At 46.8% G+C, this 17,342-nt stretch overlaps 1 protein-coding gene across 5 annotated transcripts; it reads right to left on the bottom strand.

The window, feature by feature from the left end:
- Positions 1–227: 227 nt before the first annotated feature.
- akap8l (A kinase (PRKA) anchor protein 8-like) lies at positions 228–15,908 on the bottom strand. Of its 5 annotated transcripts, none has more exons than XM_017688997.2 (13): positions 15,800–15,908; positions 13,347–13,385; positions 12,243–12,468; positions 9,530–10,046; positions 8,580–8,700; positions 6,001–6,044; positions 5,629–5,665; positions 5,381–5,513; positions 5,096–5,237; positions 4,149–4,254; positions 3,910–4,040; positions 3,606–3,701; positions 228–2,535 (listed from the first exon to the last, which is right to left on the bottom strand). In XM_017688997.2, exons 1-13 carry the CDS (start codon positions 15,828–15,830, stop codon positions 2,125–2,127), a joined length of 2,034 nt encoding a protein of 677 aa, XP_017544486.1. In that variant the 5' UTR covers positions 15,831–15,908; the 3' UTR covers positions 228–2,124. The 5 variants fall into 5 exon arrangements, with proteins under 5 accessions (XP_017544486.1, XP_017544490.1, XP_017544487.1 ...); XM_017689001.2 differs by having other exon boundaries at positions 5,408–5,513; XM_017688998.2 differs by having other exon boundaries at positions 5,629–5,662.
- Positions 15,909–17,342: the final 1,434 nt, after the last annotated feature.

The following is a 17,342-nucleotide window of genomic DNA, read 5'->3' as shown; positions in this document are numbered from 1 at the left end:
GGTTCTAAGAGAAAACTTAACAGTGCATTCATCTGTAATGGTCAATGTTTTTTCTATTCCTTACACTCCAGACGTTCTCTAGTTTAACTCCACCATCTCGAGTGAAGATCATGATTCATCCACCTCTCCCTCAGCTCCAGTCCTGACTCAGCCTCGCTCTAATCTGATCTGACGTGACCTCCGTTCTGACCTCCGCCCAGCCGATCACAGTGAGAGCCACACTCGGGTCATGATTTTACAAACATTTATTCTCAGATCTCAGCAGAAACAGTTCATCAGCACCTCTACACAAACAGAACACAAGAACCACCCCAGACTGACTGGCAGGCGAGTGACCTGTCCAGACAGAACGGTCGCAGAGCAGAGAAACTCCTCCACCGAAGGCGGAACCAGAACCAGGCTATGTATGTACAGACGAGCTCCGAGGGGGACAGACACAGCAGAGCGGACTCTGTGGGTGAGGAACCGAGGAGAGGGCTTCATCTGACCGGTCCAGAGTGAGGAGAGCGGGACGGAGAGCTGGTCCAGGATCAGCTTCAGTACCGAGTCACCGGCTTCTTACAGACGGACTCTTCCGCACAGATCAGAACCATCTGGGTTCTTCATCATGGGGTGTTCTATATAGAACAACCCTTCGCATGATTAAAGGGCTCTTTGCGTTGTGCAGGGGTTCTGCAGTTTGAGAATGATGCTTATGCTTCTATATAGAACCTTTCTGTAAAGGGTTCCATTTAGCACCAAAACTTTTTCCTCTACTGTTATAACACTAACAGCAGAACCCTTTTTGGTGCTTACATAGAACCATATACAAACATACTCTAATCTGCAGAACGATTTTTCACCAAAGAACCACTAAATTGTGCAAAATGTTCTTTGAATGTTCATGGTTCTATATGGATCCAGATTCCTCACTAAAGAACCCTTGAAGAACCATCTCAAATATATACAAAACCATAAACACTCAAAGAACCGTTTGCATGATTAAAGGTATCGCTGCATCATGCAAGGGTTCAGCAGACTGCGCGGGAATGTTCTATCTGGTTCTATACAGAACCTTTTTGAAAAGGGTTCCATACAGCACCAGTTTTTTTCCACAAGATTGATATTGTAACCATAGCAGAAGCCTTTTTGGTGCTGCCCCCACAAAACACACACACACACACACACACACACACACACACACACACACTTTCCATCAATCTGAAGAAACCTTTCATGATGCAAAGAACCATTTAAATCACGCGAAGGGTTCTTCGCATCGTGCAAGGGTTCTACAGACTGCCTGAACGTTGTAAATGGTTGTATATAGAGGCTTTTTGAAAAGCGTTCCACATAGCACTAACAGAACGGTTCTTCTACTGTTACAAGACTGACATTACAATAGCAGAACCCTTTCTGTTGCTATATAGAACCCTACACAAATTCTCCAGCTCTGCAGAACCATTTCACCATGTGAAGAACCATTTAATCATGCAAAGGGTTCTTTGAGTGTTCACTGTTCTATATAGAACCATTTTCTTTACTGAAGAACCCTTGATGTGCCATGTATTTTAAAGACTGTAGCCTATAGCTTTAAGAAACGGACAGTTGGCTGCGGGTTTATAGGATTTTGCCGGTTCCACCTTAAAAGAACTCAGAAAAACAGAACATTGTAAAGTGTATCGTCCACCCTTAAAGTCCCAGGCAAGGAAAAAGTGACGTAACGTAAGAAAATCAGGTCATAATGATCTCAGATCAGTGTGGAGAACTCAAAAACTGCGTCTGCTGGCGAGTGGGACGTCTTAGAACATAGGAAACATTAATATTTCTCATCTTCTGACTGTTTTAGGATTCATAACTGAAAGATTATCCATCCTGAGATCTTTCAGCGATGCTGGCAGATCATTTTGTCTTTCCAGCATTTTTACATACAACACGTGTGATTTATCTGCCCGTGAACTTAAACTCATCTAAACTAAGCAAAAACATGTAAAACAGACTGAAAATCTCATTAAAATGTTCTAAAAGCTCCTCTAACGAGAAACATCACAGTCTGTCTGCGTCTCAGACTCTCACTGCAGTGCAGGTTCTCTCCCTGCTGGTCCTGATCCCATCTGAGCCACAGCGTCTGTAAATAAAGGGGTTTCACTCGATCACGATGAGGTCAGCGTCTCCTGCTGCCCCCAGCTGAGCGTCTCCTTCAGCGTCTCCTTCAGCGTCTCCTTCAGCGTCTCCTTCAGCGTCTCCTTCAGCGTCTCCTTCAGCGTCTCCTTCAGCCTTCAGCTCCTCCTCCCCCACTTCCACTCCCTCCTCCTCATCCTCTCCTCCAATATCTTCTCTACCTTCCCCTTCCTCTATCTTCATCTCCTCTTTGTGTCCATCCCCGTTCCCCACGGCCTCTTGGGCTGGCTCCACCCCCTCTGTCCCAGGCCCCGCCTCTTCTGCTTTACCCCCCTCCTTCAGGCTCTCATTTGCCATGTCTCCTTCTGAAACCTCCATCACCATGGAGTCCTCGGGGTCCTGGTCGTCCTGGTTACCGGTGAAGGGGTTTTCGCCCTGAAAACAGAACCAGACGGTAAATAAATAAATAACTTTGGATTTCAGCTAATAAGAATTTATTCCCTAATAGTTTTGCAGCGCTGATCAGATTCTCTAGTTTAGGCTGTATCGCTCATACAGTTGAATGACCGCTCATACAGTTGAATGACCGCTCATACAGGTTCCCCACCAGCACAAAAGCCTCAACCATGAGGTCGCAAAGTTTAAATCACAGGTGTTTAATTAAAATTCAAGGTCCAGTTACAGAAGGTTTCCTCAAGCGAAGGTCCAGAACATCATAACGTCTGACCTGCATCACGACTCAGGGCCACATACTGATTACTGAAGTAGCCAAGTAGGAATATCAGCATCTTATACAGTCGACAGCTGAACATCAGACCAAATGAAGTCCAGTTGGGTCAGATTTCACCAACATTTACTGACCATCAGATCAAATAAAGTCCAGTTGGGTCAGATTTCAGCAACATTTACTGTCAGTTCATGTGGAATAACTTCCCTCTGACTCACTTTCTTCTCTGACTGCCGTTTCTCTCCTCGTCCCTCCCCTGTGTGGGTTCACTCACTCGAGTCTCAGAGCTCATCTGATTGGTTGAGTAGTCATGTGATATTTACAGTGCATGCGACAAGTCTGTGAGTCTCCGGCCGCTAAAGCTATCGTAAAGGCTAGAAAAGCTCCGCCCATTAAGACAGGACCTCTCCATCCAAATTAAATAATTCTCCACAGTTTATCGGTTACAGGTCCCGGTCTGCATAGGACAGCGTCTGGGTCCGGACTCGGACTGCGGTCTGCCTATTAGTGGCCTCTGGCTTAAAGAGACCAAAAAGGTCATTATAGGCTTTTTTGCCAATATCAGCTGATATGATAACCAAACTGACATATTGATGAACGTCTGGTGTAGAGCTTTAACCAGACCTGAAATTTGGGTTGAACCAAAAACAGCCCAAAAATTTCCAAACTCAACCCCACCGACAGCGAGGACTGAGCCCAAAACTGTCCAATCAAAATTCTGATTGAAATGGACCGGGTCCCTTCGTCAAGTGTGAGGATCTAACGTAAACATACGGACCTTCAGGTAGCTCTCCAGCTTCTTGCCGATGACCTTGTGGTTGAGGATGCTTCGAGCCACAGACAGACTGGACCTCTTGGACTGCTCCATCATACCCTGAAGGACAAACAGGCAGAGCGGTGAGGACAAGGTCAGAACAACATAGTGGACAGCTGGAATACATGTGGAAGTTTATCTGTTTGTTAAATGATTAGTTGATGGACTGACCTAGACCATGACCTATTCCATTTATTATTATTATTATTATTATTATTATTATTATTATTAACAGCAGCTGTCATGTCGAGGAATTGTGTCTACCTACCTTGCGGTTGTAGTTGTGATCAGGAGACTTGAGGTGCTTCTGGATGAGTGAGTACTGCATGGGGATGTACAGATCACACGCTGCACAGTGAGCTGCTTCTACTTTCTTCATAAAGTGCTCCATACCGATGTCTGAAAATCAGTAACACGAACAACAGCAATGTGGGAGAGAATATAAAGCGAGGAAAAAAGGCTAGCATAAGAAAAAAAAAACCTTGAAGGCATGGAACTAATACACACCTCTGGTCAAGTCTTGCTCTTTATACACCTGGCAGATGGCGGCGCTGTGGTTCTCCATCTGATTAACCCTCTGCTCCGTCTTCTTGTATTTATTATTCAGGTACTCCTAAAACGTCACACACACACAAACACATGTACTCTTTAGAAAGAGCTGTGATCATGAAAATGTTCTCCCTCTGAACAGCTCTAGAGCCCCCCCCCCCCCCCCCCCCCCCCCCCACTCCCGTTTCCACGATCTAGCATGGTTACTCTGGCCCATTAATGCCATTAGGGAATGTTCCTTCTCTGTTCAGCCCAATGTGCTGTGTGTACACTGGTGAAGCTGCAGTTAATAATCTGTTATTTCTACTAGCCATTGTTTTTCTTGTCTCCATTTTATGGCATAAGAATATTAGCCTTTTGCTCTGAACCAGGGCTTCCTAAACTTAATCCCTGAAAAAAAACATCCTAGGACGGCGCGAACGGGCAACCGTCGTCCTAGGACGGCGCGAACGGGCAACCGTCGTCCTAGGACGGCGCGAACGGGCAACCGTCGTCCTAGGACGGCGCGAACGGGCAACCGTCGTCCTAGGACGGCGCGAACGGGCAACCGTCGTCCTAGGACGGCGCGAACGGGCAACCGTCGTCCTAGAACGAATGAGGGCTGAACATTCTAGAAAAGACCATTCTAGGACACTATCTGGGGACAGAACATTGTAGAACAGTGAGTGTGGGATTGACGTTCTTGAATAACGCAAATAGGTAAAAGGATGCGAGACAGTGGAGGGCTTTCTAGGCCACTGGATCAGGACATTCTAAAATAAGACGAATGTGGAGTAAGTTCTAAAACAAGATAAACAGGAGGACAATAAGTTAAACTGGGGGAAGAACAGCGACATATTCTAGAACAGTCCGATACAGGGGTTCTTCCACAGTAATTGAGCAGAGAGAATGGTAAACACGTGTACCTGTAGGAAGTCAGTGGTTGGTTTTGAGAGCTGGTTGGACAGGAACCTGAAGTGATCTTTGTGGAATTTGCTCTCCAGATGGACCGCCATCTCCTCGCTGTAGAACGAGCGGAACTTGCAGATGGAGCACGCAAAGGTCAACCTGAAAACCGCAGGACAGGAACGGGAGACGGCCAATCAGGACACAAACCATTTCAGTGTGTTTCAATGCAACAGGTATTTTCACTGTCTTCTTCACAGAGACGGCAGAGATGGGGAGGTAGATTAAGCGATGGAGAATCTGACCTTTGAGCAGTGACCTTGACCCCTGACCTTTCAAAGAAGCCCCGCCTCTTTCTGAGTTTGGAAGCAGAGGGCGGGGTCTGCTTTCCCGGCTGCTTCGTCTTCAGCTGAGAGTTTTCCTCCTTGACAGGTGCATCTGAAGAAAGAAAGGAAGAAAGGAAGAGAAGACATTAGGAAACAGTAAAGTCTACAGTCGAAGTATAAACACTTTACAACAAGAATAACAATTTATAACAAGAACAACTACTCACCCCCACTCGCTCCTTCAGCCACTGGTTCAGATTCCTGCTGAAGACAACAGATTCAGAAACAAGCCGTTACTAGAAATGCCACCAACCTGAATTAAATTAACAAATTAAAAGCATTACCTGCTAAAACTCCAACACTGCTCAAACTATTCATAACGCCAGTGTTTTACAGAGCAATGAAGCAGCTCAATGGAGAGAAATAACCAACTCTAACATGGCAACTAATAAGTGACCCATAAATTGTCGTCATCTATAATAACACTAATGAACAAAGCTAACCTTCACAAATCATACTAACATGTAATTTTTGATAAACTACCCATTTAAAACAGTGTTTCATCTCATTCACTCAACAAAGCCTAGTAAGAAACTCACAGGAGTCCCAGCTTCCTTCTTCTCGCCTTTATGCTCAGCTTCTGCTGCCAAACAAAAGACAAATATTGTAGAGACAGATTCAGAAACCGGTGGTATGTTTAATTTTGAGAAAAAATAAATAAACATTTTATATATATATATATATATATATATATATATATATATATATATATATATATATATATATATATATATCTCACTTTTAAAAGATTAGAACATTTTTTTAAATGTTTCTTAAATTCTAATTTAAAGAAGGAAAAAGAGGTATCTGGTAGTTTGTCAAATAAAAAAAACTGTCACACTGAAAGAAGAGGCTAGAAGGATAGTGCAGAAGTTTGCACACTCTTGTTACCACACAGCATTGAAATAACACTGAAGATCACTTAATACAGACTAGACCCCTACTTTCAAAGAGAACCTCCAGACATGCAAGCAGAATTCAGAAAAAGTAGAACAACAAAAATAGTGGTGATGCACACTAAATCACTGAAAAAGCCTACAAAGCCCGTCAACCTCTTAAAATCATGGAATGTCCTTAAGAAATCGGACACATTAGCGGATATCATTATCCGAATTAGAAACCTCTACTCTGATCAACAAGCCAGGAATGACACACAATGAACAGATGGGTTCTACATCAGCAAAAGGAGTCTGACAAGGCAGTCGTGGGCTGCAGGTTAGGGAACCAGCCCCGTGACTGGAAGTTCGCCTGTTCGATCCCCAGAGCCGACAGCACATGACTGAAGTGTCCTTGAGCAAGACACCTAACCCCCAACTGCTCTACGGGCGCTGCGGATTGGGCTGCCCACCGCTCTGGGCAAGTATGCTCACTGCCCCCTAGTGTGTGTGTGTGCTCACTAGTGTGTATGTGGTGTTTCACTTCACGGACGGGTTAAATGCAGAGGTGGAATTTCCCCGTTGTGGGACGAATAAGGGTCACTTAATCTTAAGGCTGCCCACTGTCACCCTTCCTGTTTGGCCGACAAAGAACATGTACGTTAAAGCAGGACTGGAGCAACAGAAGATTGGTGGAAGAAACTTCAATAACATTGGATATGCAGGTGACACGACACTCTGTGGAAAATCATGAAAATGCGAGGGCTTTTATAATGAAAGTTCAAGAAAAGAATGAAAAAAGTGGTTCAGGACAATCAGAAAAAATAACTATAGCACTGATGGAGCAGAAGTACAAATGGAGAGTCTACTTGGATGAACTGTTAACAGCAAAGCATCCTGCAGTTAAGAAATATGATAGTTTAGAACTCAGCAGAACAAGGATAAAGGAACTTGAACAATGATGCGTCTCTACGAAAGATCAGAACCATCCAAGTTGTGTTCTCTGCAGTCCTTTACGGACGGAAAAGCTAGACAAAGTGGTGCTGCCAAAGACTTTTGAGAGCACCTTAGAGAACCAAGAAAACAAACGGATTCTTGCCCAAATCCAGCCTCATCTCTCAAGCTCAGAACTAAACTGAAGCTCTCTGATTTAGACACGTTCTGAGAAGAACCAGTTGATCAGATAAGACCATTATGCTTAAGAGCTGAAGGTAAAAGAGGAAAAGGATGGGCGCAGACAATCAGAAGAATCATGAACCAGCCATTCAGAAACCTGAAATTTGGAGAAACACCATCACGTGGTGACCATCACGTGGAGTTGGAATCGACTTGAGGAAAAGCCGTTAAGAACAGAAATATTGAGGAACACAAATGTTTTTTTTTTGCTAAAATGTGCCTTGCCAAATCAGGGTCTGTACCTGCTCAATACAATTACTGATGACATCCTGCCGCACCCGGAAAATCAAGGGCGATACCTGCCCACAAATGGAGCACCATTTTGGCCTGCACCTACCCACTTTCAGCTGTAGCTGTGCTTGTGACCCTCGTCAACTCCCAGTTATGTTTGCTGTAATTCGCTTCCCTGATGTAGGACACAGATAGATTATTGAAGGAAATTTAGGACGTGTCCACAGCGGAGCTTCAAGACCCATCAAACACTTCACTATTGCAAAAGAACAGGAAATATTTTGTGTATTCTAAACTAATTAAAGCCACGACAATTTGCACATAGCACCACACAAAGAGCAATGATGTCACTAGACAGACAAGTAGGCAGCACCACAGGCAAAAACAAACAAACAGCATAGCAGCTTGGCTTCTCTACTATATTTATCTGAGTCAGCATTAACCGTGATGTATCGGCGACCTGTCCATGGTGTTATACCTACTTTCTGCTCAATGCCGGCTGGAATAGGCTCCAGCACCACCAGCAACCCCAAAGGATAAGTGGCGTAGACAACGTGTACGTGTGTATTCTTAACAGCTAATTACTCTAAGATGTCTACAAAACAGGGATCGAGGCCACAGCACAAGTTAAAAAGCCAGCCAGCCATAATACCCACCCGCACAAGGTGCTTCAAAAAGTTGCGCAAACATCTACAGCCAAACCTTAAACCCATTTAGTGATTCCACCCAGAAAACAAGAACTCTGACTTCTGAGAGAACATTCCAGTTTCAAAAGCAGTCAAGCAATCTGCTGTATACATTGCAATAGGTTCAGAGAAATACTGATCAAGAAGTACCATTATTTGTCTTTTCATCTCCGAAGGTCTCAGTCTTGCCTATTTTAGACTCTGGCTCATCAGACGCAGTCAGAGTCTGCTTCCTCTTCTTCTGTCCATCTCGCTGGGGTTTCACCTGCTGCTATAGTAACACATCCATACAAATGTTAACACACAAGGTTGCAGCACTCACAGCAACACACATGCACTCTCAAAGTAAAGCAAGACAAACACACACTAACAGTACGTCATTGAGATTATTCTAGAGGGACTGACTGACAAACACACGGGAACCATGCCACAGAAAGTGAACACAAAGGTTAAGCAATAAGTCATCATACCACAGACATCACACCACTACACTTTCGCATCATTAGGAAGTGCTAAGCATCGCATGCACTTACCTTCACAAGCAAACCTTCAACTTTGTTGTCTAACCTTGCTGACCTTGAACTGAGTGCTATACAACCAGGCTTACTAAGCTCCTGGGGCTGTTTTCAGTGAGGGGCTTACAGAAAGCAACGTTACCGCTACAATTGTGTATTAACTCTGAAGAAATGAACCGGAGCTTTGACTTCTGAGCATCTCATAAGAGGACAATTTGATCTGGGGCATGTAAGGGGAAAAAAACTGTACAAAATAAAAGTAGGTCAACAAAAAAAAAAAAAAAAAAAAAAAGAAAACAAAATGGGGCTGCCAATAAAGAGGACTGTCTGCTTCACCGGATCAAATAAGGAGTGCCCATGTGTCTCTACATGGGTTATTGTGTGGTGGGTGTCAATTTTTTTGTAAGGCAGGTTACAGGGATACTACATTAAATGTGGCCTAGCAGACATGGACGAGTGGCAGGTGGAGTAAAATGATTTCATTTCACGTGTCTCCACTCCTCAGGCTTGGCAGGCTGGAGTAGGAGAGAAGGGGGTTTTGGGGGTTTGATGGTTCAAGTCCAGTGCTTTGCTGGAGGTACTTACTCGGTTGAGGGGTCTCTTGCGGGTGCGTTGACGGTTGACCCTTGGGCCCCCTCCAAAGTGCCGGACAGGATAGTCCTGGGAGCCATGCTGAGGCTGGTAGGCCCCACTGTCGGGGTACATGCGGGGGGCCAGGAGCGACGGCAGCTTGCCTCGCCCTGAGGGGGAGTGGCCTTGCCCCCCGCTCCGCCCACCTCCACCCCCAACTGAGGAGTGATCTTGCCTACGGCCAAAGCCGCGCCCCCCTGGCGCTCCGCCCCTGCGTGGGGACCTCTGCCCTGCCCCCCAGCCAGAGCCTGAGAAGGCGTCTCGAGCCTGCCGCATTTTGGCGGATCCGTAGGAGGCTGAGCTGTCAAAGCCGCCACCCCCTCCTGCCCCGCCCATCGCCCCGAAGCCCATGCCTCCACGCTGGGCCATCATGTCGCCCCGGGAGTCACCGTAACCATAGTCACCGGATCTGTAGAGATCACGGGGGCCGAGGGCGGAGGAGCGCGAGTCGAAAGACTCATACTGGTCAAACCTGCAGAGGGAGGGAGGCGCAGAGCAAGCAAGAGATGAAGCAGTGGCACCTCGCATTTCCTTCTTTTTCTCTTTCAGTCTCTCATTTCCCTCTTCATTCACTTACTCTCACTCTCTCCCTTGATGTCCCTCTATGAGAGAAGGTAAAAAGTTAAAATTATCATCTTAACTTTTATTTAAAGTGTACCAAAGAATCCCACACTGATTGTACTCTGGATGAGAAGATGCATTTTGCCACATTCATCCAAGCCATTCCCCCACACCAATATCTAATCAGGCAACAATTAAAATGGTCAGTGAAGGTACACCGTGGGAAGGGTTTGGGTAATCCAATACCTTTTGCCCGTGCAATCCCACTTGATCTCTTGCATATTTGGAATATAGCTGTGCCAAGCTTGCTGGGAGACTCGAAAGGACCCAATTTTTGTACCAAATATGAACAAGATACATATGAAAGGGGTATTGGATGACAAAATGGCTTCAGTGATGGAGATTACTTCTTGCTGTTGAATTATAATCAGCACCAGGGCATGTATGTCGGGAAATGGGAATGCGTTGGATTAGCATGCGACAGTGGGTTCCTGTTGCCCTTGGACAACATGTAACATCATCTTTGGAGAGAGAGTTTGAGTCAGAGGCTTTTGGAAACAAGGACTAGAGAGATAAGAGAGCATCATTTCAAGTACATCCTTTAGAAGACAGAGGATGTACTTTGCAAACCACAGCCAAAGACGAGGCAAGCCAGATGTTAGGGTCTTAAGATCGATTAAGTGTAAAGGGTATGTCATGGCATACTGGCTGACTTTGCAAAGCTGTACACTGCAACACTCATGTCTGGAACAGCATTCTCTAAGTCAGCCTCACCTGTCTGCCAATGTCTGGACAACAGACCACGTTTCAACCACATGCAGATTATTTAAAGAACTAAGACGTTAACCCACTTAAAGCATCCAAGAAGCATTCTCTTGTACTTGTATTCTTGCTACAAAGCTTACTTTTACCTTCTATATAATAAAACTGCTGCTTATTACATGCATATAATCATTTTAGCATTTCATCTGGAGTTCCACAAGGTTCCATATTAGGACCACTACCTTACTCACTGTGTGTGGTAGCTCTAGGAAATGGGATCAGGAAACACAGGCTAAATTTTCATAGATATGTTCTAATCATATGTAAATGTCTATTTGCATTCTCTCTAAATGTCAAGACCGTAAATCACATCAGAAAAAGACAATGATGCTTGGTGTTTCATAACAGCAAAAACTATTTAAATGACATCACTCTCTACTATCTACAAAAGCATTGTTAAAATCAGAACTTTTCTACCCAGCTTGACAAAGAAGCCTCTGCTGCAAGTAGAACTGACTACTATAATTGTCTTTTTGGTTGTAAGAAAGTGTGTTAAAGCTGTAAATGGCCTAGCATCTGTGAACGTCACTAACTATCTGGATGTATTCCAACATATATTTAGATCTGCAGATACTGGCCTTCGGTAATGCTGCAACAAAAAACAAATAAAAATGAAGAGGCTTCATATGTCATTTAACCTAGATCAAATCAAATCTAATTTATTTGTATAGCGCTTTTTACAACAGATGTTGTCACAAAGCAGCTTCACAGAATCCTGATATCTGAAGAATGTTGTTTTGCAAAGACAAGAAAAGAAGCCAATGTGGGAACCAAAAACCATATCTGAATTAGGTTGATGGCTTTACTTTATTTTTGGACTCTAGAGAACCATGAAGCAAATTACGTCTTAAAGTTAAGCGATTTTAGATGCAAGGTCAAGAACTCAATGACTTCTCTGAAAGGAACAGCGTGGTCTTAACAAGGCTGAAAAGGTGTCAAAGGCTCAAGACTGCTGTGAATCTCAGAGAGTGGCATATAAGACAACTAATGATCAAATATTTACACATAACGGTTTCCAGGACGTTACAATTAGGTTACTGACCAGGTGTAAAGTGCCAGGCACTAACACTCTTAAAAGGCACCTTTGGGAATAAACAGCTCTCATTAAGAATTAGCCAATGCCTAGATCACATCAAGTGAATTTTCCAAAGATAAAAGGTACCAAAATATTGCTTGGCAATTGAGAAGGTTTGTAACAAGTGTGTTTGATTCACTGGAGAAGTTAAGTTTCATGGGGAGTGGAGAAGTTTGCTAGCTTCACACACGCAAAAGATCTCAACCTTACCGGTCACCACGACTCCCTCCTTTCATGCCTCCCTCCAGTTGTGTAAGCATGTCAAGTCGCTGGTTGATTTTGGCAATTACAGCGTCTGCATTCGTTCCAGTGGAGGAGAGAAGAGAACCCCCGGACAGACTCCTCTTCATCTGGTCCCCTCTGCCCCCATAACCTCCAAAACCACCTCCTCCAGACATGGAGTCTTTGTAGCCATACAGGTCATAGTTGCCTGAACCTGAAGTAGAAGAATGGGTTTAGAAAACTTCAGTCACTGATGTTAAAATAAAAATAACTAACTTGGGAGTCTGTTGGGTAACAGAGGGACCGGCACGAAAAACTTATCTTGCTGTCTAATCAGCCACTACCCAGAATTCAGACATCAGAATCGGCATATGGACACAAATTGGTGGACTGCTGTGTTTTCTTCCTTCCAGTAGATTCTGGAGTCCAGAGTTTTTCCAAAGACAGTCCTTATGCTATTTGTGGTGACTTTGGAAAACTCTGGACTCCAGAATCTACTTGAAGGAAGTCCACCAATGTTCGTCCTTATGCCGATTCTGATAACTGAATTCTGGGTATTGGTTGATAAGACACCAAGATAACCGTTTTGCTTCTCAAGAACGGCAAAACAAAAAATCATAACTTCAAAAATATGAAGTCTTGGAGATATCAAGGTTAAACAACTGTACTTAATATGCTACAAATACAGAAATGTTACAAATGGATAAAAACCCCTGAAACCTTTGAGTGCTATGTAAGCACCATCGAACATTCAAGTTACTCTTTAAAAGAGGAACCCAGGAGAAAACGCAGCAGGCCAATCAAGTGTATTTTAGCATCCGCAGCTGCATAAATCGAGCAGCTCGGTTTCGGTGTCCAGACTAGATCAGATGTCCATCACATTATAACTATCAGAGTTTCAACTGCTTTGTCTACAAGTTCAAGAATATCAACGTTTATCAATAGAAATCACAAACAGTGAACAGACGATGTAGATGTAAGGCCATCGGCTCACGCCAAGGCCACTGAAATAGATATCAAAGTAGCTCTAGAACCTTGAGCCACGGTTATCATTGATAGCAGTTCTCAGCAAGTTAATCATAGGACACTTACCTCTGTTGGAAGATCCTCCTCCACCCCAGCTGGAGAACCCTATTAGAAGAGAGCACAAACATTTTGATACAAAATACTGAGCAGTTTATCAAGACTCGGCCTTACGCGGGCATTTAAAACCATGCCAACGCTTCTTCTCAGCCTTGGACCAAAATTACCGTTCAGATTTCATTTCTTACTTGTTGATCAGCGAGTTTCCAGCAGTTATGGTGGATTTTTATGGTCATATTTCCTACACCAGCATCCGGTGCTTGACTAAATCTGTGGTCATCCTACTACTCCAGGTCTCTTACATGAGGCCTCTGAAGTGCCATGGAGAATTTCTTACAAGACGAGGTGATAAATTATATTCAGGCCATGAGTTAAGCTTCTAAAGCGTCCTCAACAGGGTCGTTTCTGGCTCGAGGTGGGCGACATATCGAAGGCGCAGTATTGGGATACAGTATTTATTCATTCAGAACCCAGAAAAAAGACGTTTTAGAACCATTAGCCTTCATTTTATTCAACACTTCCCACTAAACCCAGTCCAGCAGGAACAACTCTGCGCTCTTCACAACCAAACACGCAGCTGGGCTACGAGCACTGACCATGTCCACACACACACACACACACACACCCCCAAACACGCAGCTGGGCTACGAGCACTGACCATGTCCACACACACACACACACACACCCCCCCCAAACACGCAGCTGGGCTACGAGCACTGACCATGTCCACACACACACACACACACACCCCCCCCAAACACGCAGCTGGGCTACGAGCACTGACCATGTCCACACACACCCCACACACCCCCCCAAACACGCAGCTGGGCTACGAGCACTGACCATGTCCACACACACACCCCCCCCCCCCCCCAAACACGCAGCTGGGCTACGAGCACTGACCATGTCCACACACACCCCACACACACACCCAAACACGCAGCTGGGCTACGAGCACTGACCATGTCCACACACACCCCACACACACACACACACACACACATATAAACACGCAGCTGGGCTACGAGCACTGACCATGTCCACACACAACCCACACACACACACACACACACACACACACACACACACACACACACACAGCTGGGCTACGAGCACTGACCATGTCCACACACACACACACACACACACACACACACACACACACACACACACAGCTGGGCTACGAGCACTGACCATGTCCACACACACACACACACACCCCACACACACACACACACACACACACACACACACACAAACACGCAGCTGGGCTACGAGCACTGACCATGTCCACACACAACCCACACACACACACACACACACACACACACACACAGCTGGGCTACGAGCACTGACCATGTCCACACACACACACACACACACACACACACATACAAACACGCAGCTGGGCTACGAGCACTGACCATGTCCACACACACACACACACACACACACACACCCCCCCCCCCCCCCCCCCAAACACGCAGCTGGGCTACGAGCACTGACCATGTCCACACACACCCCACACACCCCCCCAAACACGCAGCTGGGCTACGAGCACTGACCATGTCCACACACACACACACACACACACAGCTGGGCTACGAGCACTGACCATGTCCACACACACACACACACACCACCATCCCTCCCCCCTCCCCCCCGCCCCCACCACCACACACACCCCCACCCCCCATCTGTGGCCACAATACAGTAACGTAGAACCCTAATACACTAATTTATGGCCTCAAGATAATAACGTGCGCTCCCAACACATCAGTTTGTTGCCGAGCATTATTAAGAGCCACCGCCATGCGGGCCCAGCGGCTCCGTGTCTGAGCCCGGCTGATTAACTGATGAGGGCCCGAGTCTCAGAGCCGGCGCGGCTCCCACCCAACAAAGAGGAGCGCGGTCCGAGCCGCCATCTTGCTGCGAGAGCACCATCTTAGCCCTGCTCAGTCCGCCGGGGCCGGGGCGGAGCCGGAGCCGAACCCGGGGCCGAACCCGCTGCGACACCGACTCCTTCTCACCCGAACCCGTCTAATAACACCACTAACACGCCACACCGGGCGGACCCGGCGGCGCTGGTCCTGAACGGCGGCAGCCGAACCCGAGCGCAGCCCGAGGCCTCTGCGGCGAGGCCGCCTGCCGCTCCCCGCGCTTCCCCGGCTCGACAGACCCAGAAACGTCAAACACACCGATCAGATCAACACGAGATCACAGAATAACACACACAACCCAGACCGACCGCTTCTTCCTCCGACTTCTCCGGTCCACCTTAAATGGCGCAGCACACACGGGCGGCCGCCTCAGCCACCAGCAGGCAGCGACCGCGCTATTTAAGGTGGACCGGAAAGATCGCATTAAAATATATAGCGCACCTTACCGAGCTACACTGGAGCCGGAAGGCCGTAAAGCGACACTGGCTGGATCTAATCTGCTATTTATATAAGAACCGGTACCTGATCCTGATCCGTAGCCGCGACCGTCCATGTTGGGCTCTAGCGCGTAACTCCGCCAGTCGACCCGCAGCTCGCAGCGCAGAACCCGAGAAGACAGAGAGGCGGGACCGCAGGGAGAGCGACGCCGCTATTGGCCGCTACTGGGATTGACTGTAGCGCCGTCCAATCACGTAGACATCGTATTTTGCATAAAGCGCTTTGCGAGCCAATCATCGACGGATAAGCTTCATGTCGCGTTTTCATAAGCGCGGGAATCGTGTGGATATTTTGAATGATGGCAACGGCAACCAATCATTGAGATTCACTGATTTGCATAAAGGGTGAAGCGAGCCAATCAGCAGACGCAGCTGTATACGGGGGTGGGTCCGATTCTCCTTCTACGCGGATTGGTTGGCGGTAGTGTAACCCGCCAGCGCCTCTGCTGTTTAAAGATGGACTCCACAGTTTGTCAGTTGACCTCTGTAAGATTGAGCGGCTGAGACGTAAACACAGGCGTTCACTGCTGCACTGTGGAGAAAGCAGGGCGGACCTGCGGATTCTGGGGCCCTGAACGTCTTTGTAGTTCAGTTCAAATCAAGTTTTTACAACGATGTTGTCACAAAGCAGCTTTACAGAAGTTTGAGAACACAGTTACAGCATATAATCCCCCAGTGAGCGAGTCAGAGGCGCCGGTGGCCAGGAAAAACTGCCTCAGACTGGAGGCAGAAACCTTGGGAGGAGCCAAGACTCACAAGGGGAGACCCGTCCTCCTCTGGTCAGACAGTGTTTACAGCTTAATGAGCTGAAGACCAAATAGAAGCTGAGAGGATCTCTGTCTGAAGACTGGATGGTAAAGCTTTAGAAACTGCAATGGCTGAGGCCGACTCTGACTGAGGCCGACTCTGACTGAGGCGGCCTCTGACTGAGGCCGTATCTGACTAACCTGGTCTCTGACTGAGGCCGACTCTGACTGAGGCCGACTCTGACTAACCTGGTCTCTGACTGAGGCCGACTCTGACTGAGGCGGTCTCTGACTGAGGCGGTCTATGACTGAAGCGGACTCTGACTGAGGCCGTTTCTGACTAACCTGGTCTCTGACTGAGGCCGACTCTGACTGAGGCCGTTTCTGACTGAGGCCGACTCTGACTAACCTGGTCTCTGACTGAGGCCGACTCTGACTAACCTGGTCATTGTCTGAGGCCGACTCTGACTGAGGCCGACTCTGACTGAGGCCAACTCTGACTGAGGCGGTCTCTGACTGAGGCCGTCTCTGACTAACCTGGTCTCTGACTGAGGCTGCGCTGCGAGGCCGACTCTGACTAACCTGGTCTCTGACTGAGGCCGTCTCTGACTAACCTGGTCTCTGACTGAGGCCGACTCTGACTGAGGCGGTCTCTGACTGAGGCCGTTTCTGACTGAGGCCGACTCTGACTGAGGCCGTTTCTGACTGAGGCCAACTCTGACTGAGGCCAACTCTGACTGAGGTGGTCTCTGACTGAGGCAGCCTCTGACTGAGGCTGACTCTGACTGAGGCTGACTCTGACTGAGGCAGCCTCTGACTGAG

The sequence above is a fragment of the Pygocentrus nattereri genome, chromosome 12, assembly GCF_015220715.1.
Source record: "Pygocentrus nattereri isolate fPygNat1 chromosome 12, fPygNat1.pri, whole genome shotgun sequence".
NCBI classification, from domain to species: domain Eukaryota; kingdom Metazoa; phylum Chordata; class Actinopteri; order Characiformes; family Serrasalmidae; genus Pygocentrus; species Pygocentrus nattereri.
This window is presented reverse-complemented; position numbering and strand designations above follow the sequence as displayed.

Excerpts from the sequence above, each read along its gene's own strand:
- akap8l (XM_017688997.2), bottom strand. The coding sequence starts at position 15,830 with ATGGACGGTCGCGGCTACGGATCAGGATCAG. Across the intron at positions 5,514-5,628 it reads GGCTGAAGGAGCGAGTGGGG|ATGCACCTGTCAAGGAGGAA; the intron begins GTGAGTAGTTGT and ends TTCTTTCTTCAG. Across the intron at positions 4,255-5,095 it reads CAACCACTGACTTCCTACAG|GAGTACCTGAATAATAAATA; the intron begins GTACACGTGTTT and ends GTGACGTTTTAG.